The following is a 12868-nucleotide window of genomic DNA, read 5'->3' on the forward strand; positions in this document are numbered from 1 at the left end:
CACTCAGCCCCTGACATCCAGCTCTGTCTTTGTACAGTTTTCGTTTCAGTTTCAGTTTCTACACAATTTTTGCTAGGTAGATGCCTGACCAACAGCATAACCCAACACGCTTTGAGTGTATGCATTTCATATTTGTGTACCTATCAAAGTGGATTTCTTCTACAGAATTTTTGCCAGAGGACAGCACTCTGGTTGCCATGGGTGGTTTTTATCAGTGCGTGAAGTGCGTGCAGCACACAGGACCTCGGTTTATCATCTCATGCGAATGACTAGACGCTCAGTTTGGTTTTTCAGTCGAACTTGGGAGAAAGGGCGAGAGTGGGATTTGAGCCAAGACCCTCGCAGGCTAACTGTATTGTCTGCACTAGCAGGTCTGCACATGTGTTGACCTGGGAGATCGTAAATAAAAATCTCCACCCTTTACCCACCAGGCGCCGTCACCGTGATTTGAACCCAGGACCCTCAGATTGAAAGTCTAACACTTTAACCACTCAGTGATGTTGTTATTGTTGGTGGTGGTGGTGTTGTTATTGTTGGTGGTGGTGTTATTGTTGGTGGTGGTGGTGTTGTTATTGTTGGTGGTGGTGGTGTTGTTATTGTTGGTGGTGGTGGTGTTGTTATTGTTGGTGGTGGTGGTGGTGTTATTGCTGTTGGTGGTGGTGGTGGTATTGTTGTTGTTGGTGGTGGTGGTGTTGGTGATGTTGTTGTTGTTTTATGTCGCACATAGAATATAACTAACATACGTAATTATATGATGTTACCTTTCAAAAATTCGTAAAATCTCAACACGCAGAGGATACGTTTTCAGTTTATTTTCTAGACGCTCTTCTTGTCATTCCGAAACTGACTGAAAAAAAGATATATCACAGTACAAAGGCACAAAATCAGCGTACGAAATAAACACAGACCTGTAACATTGCTATTCCGATATTATTTTTTCTAAATGAAAAGCCTAATGCCTTTGAGTGGAATATCATACTGAAAATGTAATGCGTCATATACGTCATGCAAAAAACAGAAATCTGTTTCCAGAGACATATCACAGCTTTGTTTAAAGAATGATCCAGAACAACCAGACTTGGGTCTGAAATTATCAACAGAACAGAAGATTATGTCAGAACAGAAACAGAAACATAAAGGCACGTGCATACAAGCCAACAAGAGAGAATGAGAGGTGGTGGTGGAAGAAACACAGAGACTGAGAGACAGAGAGGGACAGACAGAGACAGAGATAGTAACACAAAGAGAGAGAGACACACACATACACACACAGAGACGAAGTGAAAGAGTAAGGGTGTGTTAGGAAGTCAACTCTATGCGCAAAAAATAATAATAATAATAATAGTAGTTTTATGTATTTATCTTTTTTTTTTCTTCTTTTTTTCTTTCTTTTTTTTTTTTCCCCTCAAGACCTAAGTGCGTTGGGTTACGCTGCTGGTCAGGCATCTGCTTGGCAGATGTGGTGCAGCGTATATGGATTTGACCAAACGCAGTGACGCCTCCTTGAGCTACTATACTGATACTGATACTGTGTTAGGAAGAGGCACAGTTCAGATTATTGTTTCCAAGCACAGCGGTTTCAACGTTCAACTCTCGCAATTTCCTGTCAAGTAAAAATCACCATCTCCAGATTTATTCAGATCACACTCAGACCGCAAAGTGATGCAGAGTGATCGTAGACAATGACTGTGTGTTAATGTGGTGAGAAAATGACGGGCGCAATAGCCGAGTGGTTAAAGCGTTGGACTGTCAATCTGAGGATCCCGGGTTCGAATCACGGTGACAGCACCTGGTGGGTAAAGGGTGGAGATTTTTCCGATCTCCCAGGTCAACATATGTGCAGACCTGCTAGTGCCTGAACCCCCTTGTTGTGTGTATGCAAGCAGAAGATCAAATACGCACGTTAAAGATCCTGTAATCCATGTCAGCGTTCGGTGGGTTATGGAAACAAGAACATACCCAGCATGCACACCCCCCGAAAACGGAGTATGGCTGCCTACATGGTGGGGTAAAAACGGTCATACACGTAAAAGCCCACTCGTGTGCATACGAGTGAACGCAGAAGAAGAAGAAGTGGTGAGAAAATGATCAGTTACAAATCATCTCTCTGTCAAAGGGGTGAGAAAATTGGCAAACTACTATTGAAAGGAACCCATTTCCTTTATGATGTGCGGAGACAGAATATTAGTGTGTTTCATTATTTCACCGTATTTGTCACTGCAGGAAACATTACTGAATGATTACTCTTGCCATTGAACTTGATTCCATACACAGGCGTAATGACTGACACGCATGGCAAATCATAGTCACCATTCAGTCGTGGTTAACCAAGCAAAGCCGTCCGAAGCGTGACTACATTAATACTACGGTTGATATGCACAGTCCCTGATATTGGGTGAAGTAGAAATCAACAAATCTATTATGAGTTGTTTTTTTTAATATTCATAAGCAAAGGCAATACAGTGATATCACAGTCAGGGAAAGCATAAACATAATTATCATCCACATATTTACTGAACAGAAAACATAATATCTCTTCATATTAATGAGACAGTTTTGAACCAAGAAATCCAGTTTCGGACATAATTTTTTTATATATATATAAAATCATTCATCGCTATGCTGAAAAAAAAAAATGCTAAAGCGATTCTTTTTCAACACAGTTTTACTCTTCCTAAACCTTTTTTTTTTTTTTTTCCGAAAACACATACACAGCATTTCCAAACCTCTTCCTGGCCACCAAACAGCAAACAAGTATAGATGGGACACAAATTTAGTCCCTGCTATACAACACTCCCTTTCCCTTGCATACTGGTAATCATTGTTAAGATACACACCACGACCCCCCTTTTTTCCCCTTTAAGATACGTACACAATGAAACAAGAACATAAAAAATGAATACAATACCTAGCATGAAAGTCTATTGAACTGTGTAGTTATGAATTCATACGTGACTACAGAATTTCAGTACATGCTAAATAGGAAAGATCCAATAGAAAATATCTCAACTACCAAACCAACACCGTCTTAAAAACAACAACAACAACAACAAATTTTTTTAAATGTGCGTCAAAAAACGGAAACGGAAGTCAATGGTCATGAAAAGGAAGCAGAGCGCATGTGTAAAGTAGACAGGTCTGGCTGTGATTGGCTGAGCTCCAGGGACCGAGATTTGAGGGTGGCATTCCATCGGTCCTGAGTGCGTAGCAGTTCGTTGTTCTTGCCGGCCTCAAAGTGGAACTGGGAGTCCTTCAGTTCATACCTTAAAGGAAGAGAAGAGGTCGATTGAGGCCCTTCAGCATGCAGGCTGTATACAACAACAACAACAATAACAACAGACAACAAACAAACATAAAAAAAGCACTTGCAACAACAATAAAAGCCTGCTAGAACAACATATTACTGCTACTGCTACTACTCCTACTACTACCACTACTACTACAATCACCATCATCATTATCATCATCATCATCAGCAGCAGCAGCAGTAGCAACGATTCTAAGTGCTACTGTTTGGGCCTTACAACTTGTAGACAAAGAGCACGTTAACCTTTGCTGGCTGTCGCTTTTGACTACACACGGAAGCTCATGTGGGTCGTCCACGACCCATACCTTTTAAAGAGACAAAAACCTGTATATTCCTCCAAAGCTTATAACCGGGCAAAGTATAGAAAAGGAAAACATATCGTATCAACTGATTACACACATATGCGCTCACACACGCACACACAGACTCACACAAACACATGCACTCAGAAGAAACACATGCTCACACACTCACACACACACACACACACACACACACACACACACACACAACTGATCACACACACAAACGCATAACACCACATGCACATACACACATACAAACCCTACTTATGCACACAGAGATAGATAGAGAGAGACTGAGACAGAGAGACAGACAGACAGACAGCGAGACACAGAGAGAGAGAGAGAGAGAGATGACTCATAGCATCCCATACACGCACAATCAAAGATATTCAGTCACACAGGTACATGCTGTTAGAGAAAGGGATGGAAGGGGGTTCTAGCTGAAGACAGGCGAAAGGGACGGGGCGGGGAGACGGGGGGTAGTGAGGCTATTGAAAGTAAAACTTCTTTATTTTCCTTCACTAACTGCAAAATAACAGGTGGCTTGTAAAGTACGTGACTCAGAGACAGACACACACAGTGACAGAGGAAGCAACAGCAGGAACATCACATTTGCCATCATCATCATCATTACCATCATCATTACCATCATCATCACCATCATCATCACCATCATCATTACCATCATCATCACCATCATCATTACCATCATCATCACCATCATCATCACCATCATCATTACCATCATCATCACCATCATCATCACCGTCATCATCACCGTCATCATTACCATCATCATTACCATCATCATCACCATCATCATTACCATCATCATTACCATCATCATCACCGTCATCATCACCATCATCATTACCATCATCATCACCATCATCATTACCATCATCATCACCATTATCTTTACCATCATCATTACCATCATCATCACCATCATCATTACCATCATCATCCTCACCACCATCATTACCATCACAACCACCACCACCATCATCATCATTTTCATCATCATCACCATAACCACAATCACCATCTTTACCACCACCACCATCACCGTCATCACCACTATCACCACCACCACACCCATCACCACCATCGCCACCACCACCACCACCACCATCACCATCACCACCACCATCACCACCACACCAAACATTACCATCACCATCATCACCACGACCACTACCACCACACCCATCACCACTATCATCACCACCACCACCACCATTATCATCACCACCACCATCATCATCACCACCACCACCATCATCATCACCACCACCACCACCACCATCGCCACCACCACCACACCCACCACCACCACCACCACCATCATCACCACCACCACACCCACCACCACCACCATCATCATCACCACCACCACCACCACCATCGCCACCACCACCACACCCACCACCACCACCATCATCATCACCACCACCACCACCACCACTACCACCATTATTACCACCACCATTATTACCACCACCACCATCATCATCACCACCACCACCTCCACCATCATCATCACCACCACCACACCACCACCACCACCACCATCATCATCACCACCACCACACCCACCACCACTACCACCACCGTCATCATCACCATCACCACCACCACCACCAACACCACACCCATCACCACCACCATCACCATCATCATCATCACCACCACCACCACCGCCACCATCACCACCACCATCACCACCACCACCACCACCATCATCACCACCACACCCATCACCACCACCACCACCACCACCACCAGCAGCATCATTACCATTTAGGTTTGGGTCCCCGCACTCTCTCCAGGGTGGTCAGACGGTTCAGTTCCTGCAGGTGCTCCTCCTCCAGCCTCAGCCTCTGCCTCCTCAGCTGGGCAATCTCCTCCCGGTAAGGGGAGATGATGGAAGGGGGAGCACTGGCTGAAGAGTTAATGAAGATTGGAAAGAAGAAGAAGAAAGAAATTACATCCCTGTATCGTTTCCTGATACTATACTGACAAATGCAAAAAAAAAGAAAAAAAGAAGAAGAAAAAAACCACAAACAAACAAAAAACCCCATCTTAATTACAATTACACCCTCTTTTCTTTCGTTTCCTGATACTGACAAACGCAAAAAAAAACAAAAACAAAAAAAAGAAGAAAAAAACAAACCTTAATTACGATTACACGCAAAAACCAAACAATTACTTAAATTATACCCACACCACCAACTTCAAATAAACAACACCACCACCTAGCTCATACCCACACAAACAAAAACCGACTAACTCATATCCACACACACACACACACACACACACACACAGCTAACTCTTACCCAAGCAAACAAAACTCTAACTCAGACATATAAAAACAAAGAAATAACTCACACCCAGACACAGAAAATAACCCAGATAAACCATACTTACAAAATAAAATCAAATAATAACCCTCTCACACACACACACACACACACACATTACAAAACTAACTCACACCTATGCCAAAAAAAAAAAAAAAAAAAAAAAAAATCACACTCAACTGACAGAAGTAACTCACACCCATAAAAAAAAAAAAGCTAATACATATATACTCACACGCATTACAAATCTTAAGTCATACCCACACAAACAAACAGTATGATGACATGCAGATGATGGCTGAGGCTGAAGAAGAACAAAACTCACTGAACACATCACTGAACAACACACACCACGATGGAAAAGGAAATTAAATAAAGACTGAGTGGTAAATTCAATGAGATTTCAGGAAAAACAACCAGAAATGACGGGCGCAATAGCCGAGTGGTTAAAGCGTTGGACTGTCAATCTGAGGGTCCCGGGTTCGAATCACGGTGATGGTGCCTGGTGGGTAAAGGGTGGAGATTTTTACGATCTTCCAGGTCAACAAATGTGCAGACCTGCTAGTGCCTGAACCCCCTTCGTGTGTATATGCAAGCAGAAGATCCTGTAATCCATGTCAGCGTTCGGTGGGTTATGGAAGCAAGAACATACCCAGCATGCGCACCCCCGAAAACGGAGTACGGCTGCCTACATGGCGGGGTAAAAACGGTCATACACGTAAAAGCCCACTCTTGTGCATACGAGTGAACGTGGGAGTTGCAGCCCACGAACGCAGAAGAAGAAGAAGAAAGATCAAGTACTATGTTTAGAAGGTGAATGTTGAAAGCCGAAAACAACTGATATATTCACAAATGTGGTGAACAGATTCTGACTAGTAAAACTTACTACTGAAGTCACACAGAAAAAGTATACACTTGTATTAAGTTAATACGATTATCAAATCTCTGTCAGACAACATATGGCATTAAGAAGATCACTTAAAAACTCAGTCAAACCTTCCAGGCGATTTGTCAGCACACACGTTCCTTACGTATGTCCATCATTGCTCAAGTAAAACAATAAAACATAACTGTAGAAAAACACGTCTCAAACGGCCGGATAACTAAATGAAATATCACTAAAAAACAGATATGAAATTAGCCGTGTTAATGACAACAACACCCAAAATCAAATACTTTCATTCAAAACACCCACAAAGACGAAAAAAATCAAAAAGACTCCATGACCAAATCAGAGAAGCGAATGTCAAGAAAAGCCGACAGACCAATATTTTATTGTTAGTATAATCGGCACACATAGACTTGTCAAATTCATAGCAGGCATAAAAAGGCTTTTTCTTATTCTCAGTATGCTCCATACGGGCAACCGCACGCCAAAGTCACCACGAAATTGCGAACAGAACAATCTGCAACCGAAGCGCTGTAGTTATTTCAAAGACACAAGCACCAAACTGCAGCACATCTCAATTGCGGAGTGCCACACAGCGAGATCATCCACCAGCAAAGTCCTGCAGTCAACACACACACACACACACACCTCCGGGACTGAAGATCACCACCTGCATAAGAAGGTCCACGGTGGCTCGCAGGGTTTGCACAACATGACACTCTCTCTCCTCCACCTGTTCTTCTGAGTGTTCTGAGAAATCATCGTCTGCGCTGTCTGACAGAGGTAATGTCAGAATCATCGTCTAGGCTGTCTGACAGAGGTAATTGTCAGAATCATCGTCTGCGCTGTCTGACAGAGGTAATGTCAGAATCATCGTCTGTGCTGTCTGACATAGTTTTGTGGCCAGCCCGAAAAGTGTGTCAATGGAAACCGTGTTCTTTACTACTGGGATTTTCGACCTTTAACTAGGGATGTCAAGAGCCGAGCATAACAAAACAAAAAACAAACAACACACACACACACACACACACACACACACACACACACACACACACACACACACACACACACACAAAGAAAGGAAAGAAAAATTTTAAAAGGAAGCAAATTACGACTTAAGAATAGAAAATAACATTAGACGTGCCGTTTGTACAACTCACTCAAAATAACATTGACCATCTGAATAGTGGTCAGCAATATTCATGATCCTATCTAATGACAAGAATGAACTGTCTATATATCTAGACATTTTGTTCCACTGATGGAACCCCGAGCAGGGTCTCACCAGAACCAGGTGCCTCAGAAGGGATCACTCCCAGCTTCTATTGACGTTTCACGCAGTGAAAGTTGTCTCCGATGATTAGATGAAAAAATAAATGAAGGAATGAACGAACAGAAGAATGAATAAATAAATTAATAAAACATGAAATAAATAAATGAATATATATATATATATATATATATATATATATATATGAAGAAAGAAAGAAAGAAAGAAATGACATTCCACCAGAGACAGCCTCTAAATGTTGCCTCAGAAGTGACCATACATATCCAGCTTCTCCAAAGTCTTTTGTGTGTGTGTGTGTGTGTGTGTGCTGTTGCGAACTTGTTGCGAAAGTTCTCGTTTCTCAAAACAACAACTGAACAAACAACTTAGTTATCAGTTATCTCACCAAATGGCAGGTGTTTCAAAAAGATGACCAGGTACAATATCTCCGAACGCTTTTCGTGTTGCGGAAACAGAAGTTGTCATTTCCCCCCTACACCATGAACGGACAAACAGGTGAACAAAGAAACAAACTAGCACGTGAACGAGCAAACAAACAAACAAAGAAGGTCATTCCCATTTGCCTCACCTATGGCAGGCGCCTCCGAGGTGACCAGGTACAGTTTCTCCAGACGTTTCATGTTGCGGAAGTTGTCAGTGACCGGGGTTCGCTCCGACGAGAGCGCCCTCATGCGGGCACTTTGGGCCAGCCTCTGGGGACTGCGGGTTCTGGGTCTGAAGATGATAACAACGATGATAACGATGATGATGATGATAACGATGATGATAACGATAACAACAACAACAATGATAACAATGATGATGACGATGATGATGATGATAACAACAACAACAATGATAATAATGATAACGATGATGATAACAACAACAAAAATGATAACAATGATGATGACGACGATGATGATGATAACAACAACAACAATGATAATAATGATAACAATGATGATAACAACAACAACAATGATGATAACGATGATGATGATGATAACAACAACAACAGTGATGATAATGATAACAATGATGATAACAACAACAATGATGATAACGATGATGATGATGATGATAACTACAACAACAATGATGATAATGATAACAATGATGATAACGATGATGATGATGATAACAACAACAATGATGATAACGATGATGATGATGATGATAACAACAACAACAATGATAATAATGATAACAATGATGATAACGATGATGATGATGATAACAATAACAACAATGATAATAATGACAACAATAATGATAATAATGATGATGATGATAACAACAACAATGATAATAATGACAACAATAATGATAATAATGATGATGATAATAATAGTGATGATGACGATGACGACGATGATGATGATAAGAATAATGATGAAGATCATGACGACGACGTCGACGACATCAACAACAATACTACTAATAACAATAATGATGATGATGACGACAAAGATGATGGTAGTAATGATAATAATGGTGATAATAATAACAATGATGATGATAATGATAATGTAATAACAATGATAATGATGCTACTACTACTACTACTACTACTAGTAGTACTACTACTACTAACAACAACAACAACAATAATGGATCCTACTCTCGTTGCCATGGGTTCTTTTTCAGTGCGCCAAGTGCATGCTGCACACAGAACCTCGGTTTATCGTCTCATCCGAATGACTAGATAGCTCAGTTTGATTTTCACAGTCAAACTTGGGAGAAAAGGCTCGAGCGGGATTCGAACCCACACCCTCACGGGCTATATGATTATTGGCAGCAGAGCGTTTAACCATTCGGACACCTTTCTCTCTGGACAAGCGAGCGGGCTTGAGGACTCACCGGGACCTCCTTACGGACGAGGACCTTTCGGATCCGCTGCAACTCATGGTGATGGGGAAGTACTCCGAGGCCATCAGGTCCTTGCGGGTGAAGCGGGTCAGGGGCACCTCCGCCATGTCCATGTCCACGTTGACCGTCCTCCACAGCCTCTCCGCCTCCCGCTCGTTGTTGTCCAGAGACTTCGCCGCCGCCATCGTCTGGCTCATCATCCTCGTCGTCGCGGACGGCTCTTTGTTCAACACCGTCGTCCTGGCAACGTTGTCGTCGTAGGCCACGTGGTGTCCAGAGGACGTGTTCCACTCGGACTGCGTCAACCACCTTCTAGGGTCCTGGGCTCTGGAGGAGTAGGTCTCCAACGCACCCTCCTCGCGGTCTTGCAGCTCGTCCTTGAAGACGAGGGTGCCTTGCCTGGAGGAGGGCCGGAGGTAGCTCTTGGCCGTGCTCTCCTCCTCCAGGTTGTTGCGGATGTTGCCGCTGACCAGGCGTAGGGAGCGCGCCATGGAGCGGAGGGAGCTCCGCAGGTTGTGATCCTCCTCCTCCTGCAGCACATCCCTGTACAGGTCCGCCCGGTACTGGTGCTGGCTCAGCTTCTTCGTTGTCGTTGTGATGTCCGAGTTGGTGGGGTAGAAAAACGTCCTTTCCCTATTGATAATAATAATGATGATAAAAAATATGCAGGCTTATCAGTATAGCGCAGTACCCCCATCTCAAATGGCGCTCTCCGCGCTTTACCTTAAGATATACAAATTTAGGACCAATTGACGTAAAAAATATGTACAAAAAATAAAATAAAACAAATAATTGATTAAACAGACATAGTCTCTCATCACATTTGGTAACATATCCGTATTTCAGACAGTCTCACATCATACTGGCTAGGATTTACATCCCTTGGAACTAAGTGACATAACAAGGGAGTCGACGGAGGGGAACGGGATTAGAAAGAACGACGGCAGCAGTAGTAGGAGAAATAGAAGAAGGAGAAGAAGAAGGAGGTGGTAGAAAGGGGGTTGGGGGGTGGGGGGGGGGGAGGGTGAAGGAGGAGGAAAAGGAGAAGGCCGAGGAAGAAAGAGGAGGAGTAGTACAAGAGAGAGAGAGAGAGAGAGAGAGAGAGAGAGAGAGAGAGAGAGAGAGAGAGAGAGAGAGGGAGGAGGCGAAAAGGATGGGCGGAAGAAATGTGAATCTGTCTGGTATTTGTGAAACTAAAATCGTCAAATTGGATGCAGAGACTTTGCAGACATCAAGGTTTCCTAAATACAAATGCTCTTACTGAGATAAGATTAATGATTATAGCTGATAAGAGTGAACGACAATAGCTGCGTATACCCACCAAACTTAAAATGTTTTCGATGGTACATGTTTGCAAATAATTCCTTTCCATGAAAGCCAGCCAAGTAAACATGATCGATTAGATTTATCAATGACGGGTGCAATAGCCGAGTGGTTAAAGCGTTGGACTTTCAATCTGAGGGTCCCGGGTTCGAATCACGGTGACGGTGCCTGGTGGGTAAAGGGTGGAGATTTTTCCCGATCTCCCAGGTCAACATATGTGCAGACCTGCTAGTGCCTGAACCCCCTTCGTGTGTAAACGCATGCAGAAGATCAAATGCGCACGTTAAAGATCCTGTAATCCATGTCAGCGTTCGGTGGGTTATAGAAACAAAAACATACCCAGCATGCACACCCCCGAAAACGGAGCATGCCTGCCTACATGGCGGGGTAAAAACGGTCATGCACGTAAAAGCTCACTCGTGTACATGCGAGTGTACGTGGGAGTTGCAGCCCACGAAAGCAGAAGAAGAAGAAGAAGAAGAAGAAGAAGAAGAAGATTTATCATTGACAGATACACTTTATCAGTTTATGAAATCACATGTTTCGTGTAGCATGAATTTATCTTAAACAAACCCATACCCTCCCCCCACCCCACCCCACCCCCATCCCCGCCACCTGTCCCCAGCCCCTCCCCCCCCCTCCCCCCCCCCACACACACAGAGTCACACAAACAGACAGACAGACATAGACAGACACACACGCGCGCGCACACAGCACACACACACACACACACACACACACACACACACACACACACACACACACAGAGTGACACACACACACACACATACACACACACACACACACACACACACACACACACGCACACACACACACGTACGCAAACTTATGCCTACACTTGGTGTTGATTTGTCATAATTCGATCCTCCAAAACATTGGAGAAAAACAACAACATAGTAGCCAGTTGATTCAATGCTGCAGAGGCTTATTCCCTTGTAAAACAACACAACGATGTCCACATCCACCCTTCCTCTCTCCATTAAAGGGGATCTTAGAAATAAAAGGTGCATGGAGGGCGTGTCTATACACGATCCTGCCAGCATTGATCTGATCGGTGAAATGGCGGTCAATTTTTCATTTCATTACAACAAATACACACCCCACTACTAGTATCTTTCATTATTGTGCAATGTTCAAATCTCATTTTGCACTACTTTATTTTTCAACAAATGCTACATCCAAGCAGTCTCACATATTCATTTTTTTTTCAACCGTAATCTTGATTTAAAAAATATTTTTAAAAATCCCTGTTCAGTGGATTCACGTTCTTAACCACAAATCAATACAATCTGGATGAATAGTTGGAGAATTTATATAAGACTACAGAGAGACAAGAAAAAGGAATTGAAATATTACGTGTATAAAGGGGGTCCACCGTGCAACACAAAGTCATCATCAGGATTTTTGTCCCGAATTAGTAGAGCAGTCGACATGATTTTGTTTACGGAAGCAACGTAACTGGATACCGCGCATGCGTGGTGCTGAAGAATGATAATTGTCGAAAATATTTTTTCC

The 12868-nt window shown here is 42.9% G+C and overlaps 1 protein-coding gene across 1 annotated transcript; it reads right to left on the bottom strand.

Moving 5' to 3' along the window:
- Positions 1-795: 795 nt before the first annotated feature.
- On the bottom strand, positions 796-12816 carry LOC143283150 (uncharacterized). Its single transcript, XM_076589294.1, has 5 exons — positions 12710-12816; positions 10001-10642; positions 8727-8872; positions 5413-5557; positions 796-3263 (listed from the first exon to the last, which is right to left on the bottom strand). Exons 1-5 carry the CDS (start codon positions 12784-12786, stop codon positions 3098-3100), a joined length of 1176 nt encoding a protein of 391 aa, XP_076445409.1. The 5' UTR covers positions 12787-12816; the 3' UTR covers positions 796-3097.
- Positions 12817-12868: the final 52 nt, after the last annotated feature.

The sequence above is a fragment of the Babylonia areolata genome, chromosome 6, assembly GCF_041734735.1.
Source record: "Babylonia areolata isolate BAREFJ2019XMU chromosome 6, ASM4173473v1, whole genome shotgun sequence".
In the NCBI taxonomy this organism is placed as follows: Eukaryota; Metazoa; Mollusca; class Gastropoda; order Neogastropoda; family Buccinidae; genus Babylonia; species Babylonia areolata.

Bases quoted from the DNA above. Each gene is read 5' to 3' on its own strand.
- LOC143283150 (XM_076589294.1), bottom strand. From the start codon at position 12,786: ATGTCGACTGCTCTACTAATTCGGGACAAAAATCCTGATGATGACTTT. The intron at 10,643-12,709 runs GTAATATTTCAA...TATTATCAATAG, and splicing joins GGTGGACCCCCTTTATACAC to GGAAAGGACGTTTTTCTACC. The intron at 3,264-5,412 runs GTAATGATGCTG...TCTTCCTTTAAG, and splicing joins CGGGGACCCAAACCTAAATG to GTATGAACTGAAGGACTCCC.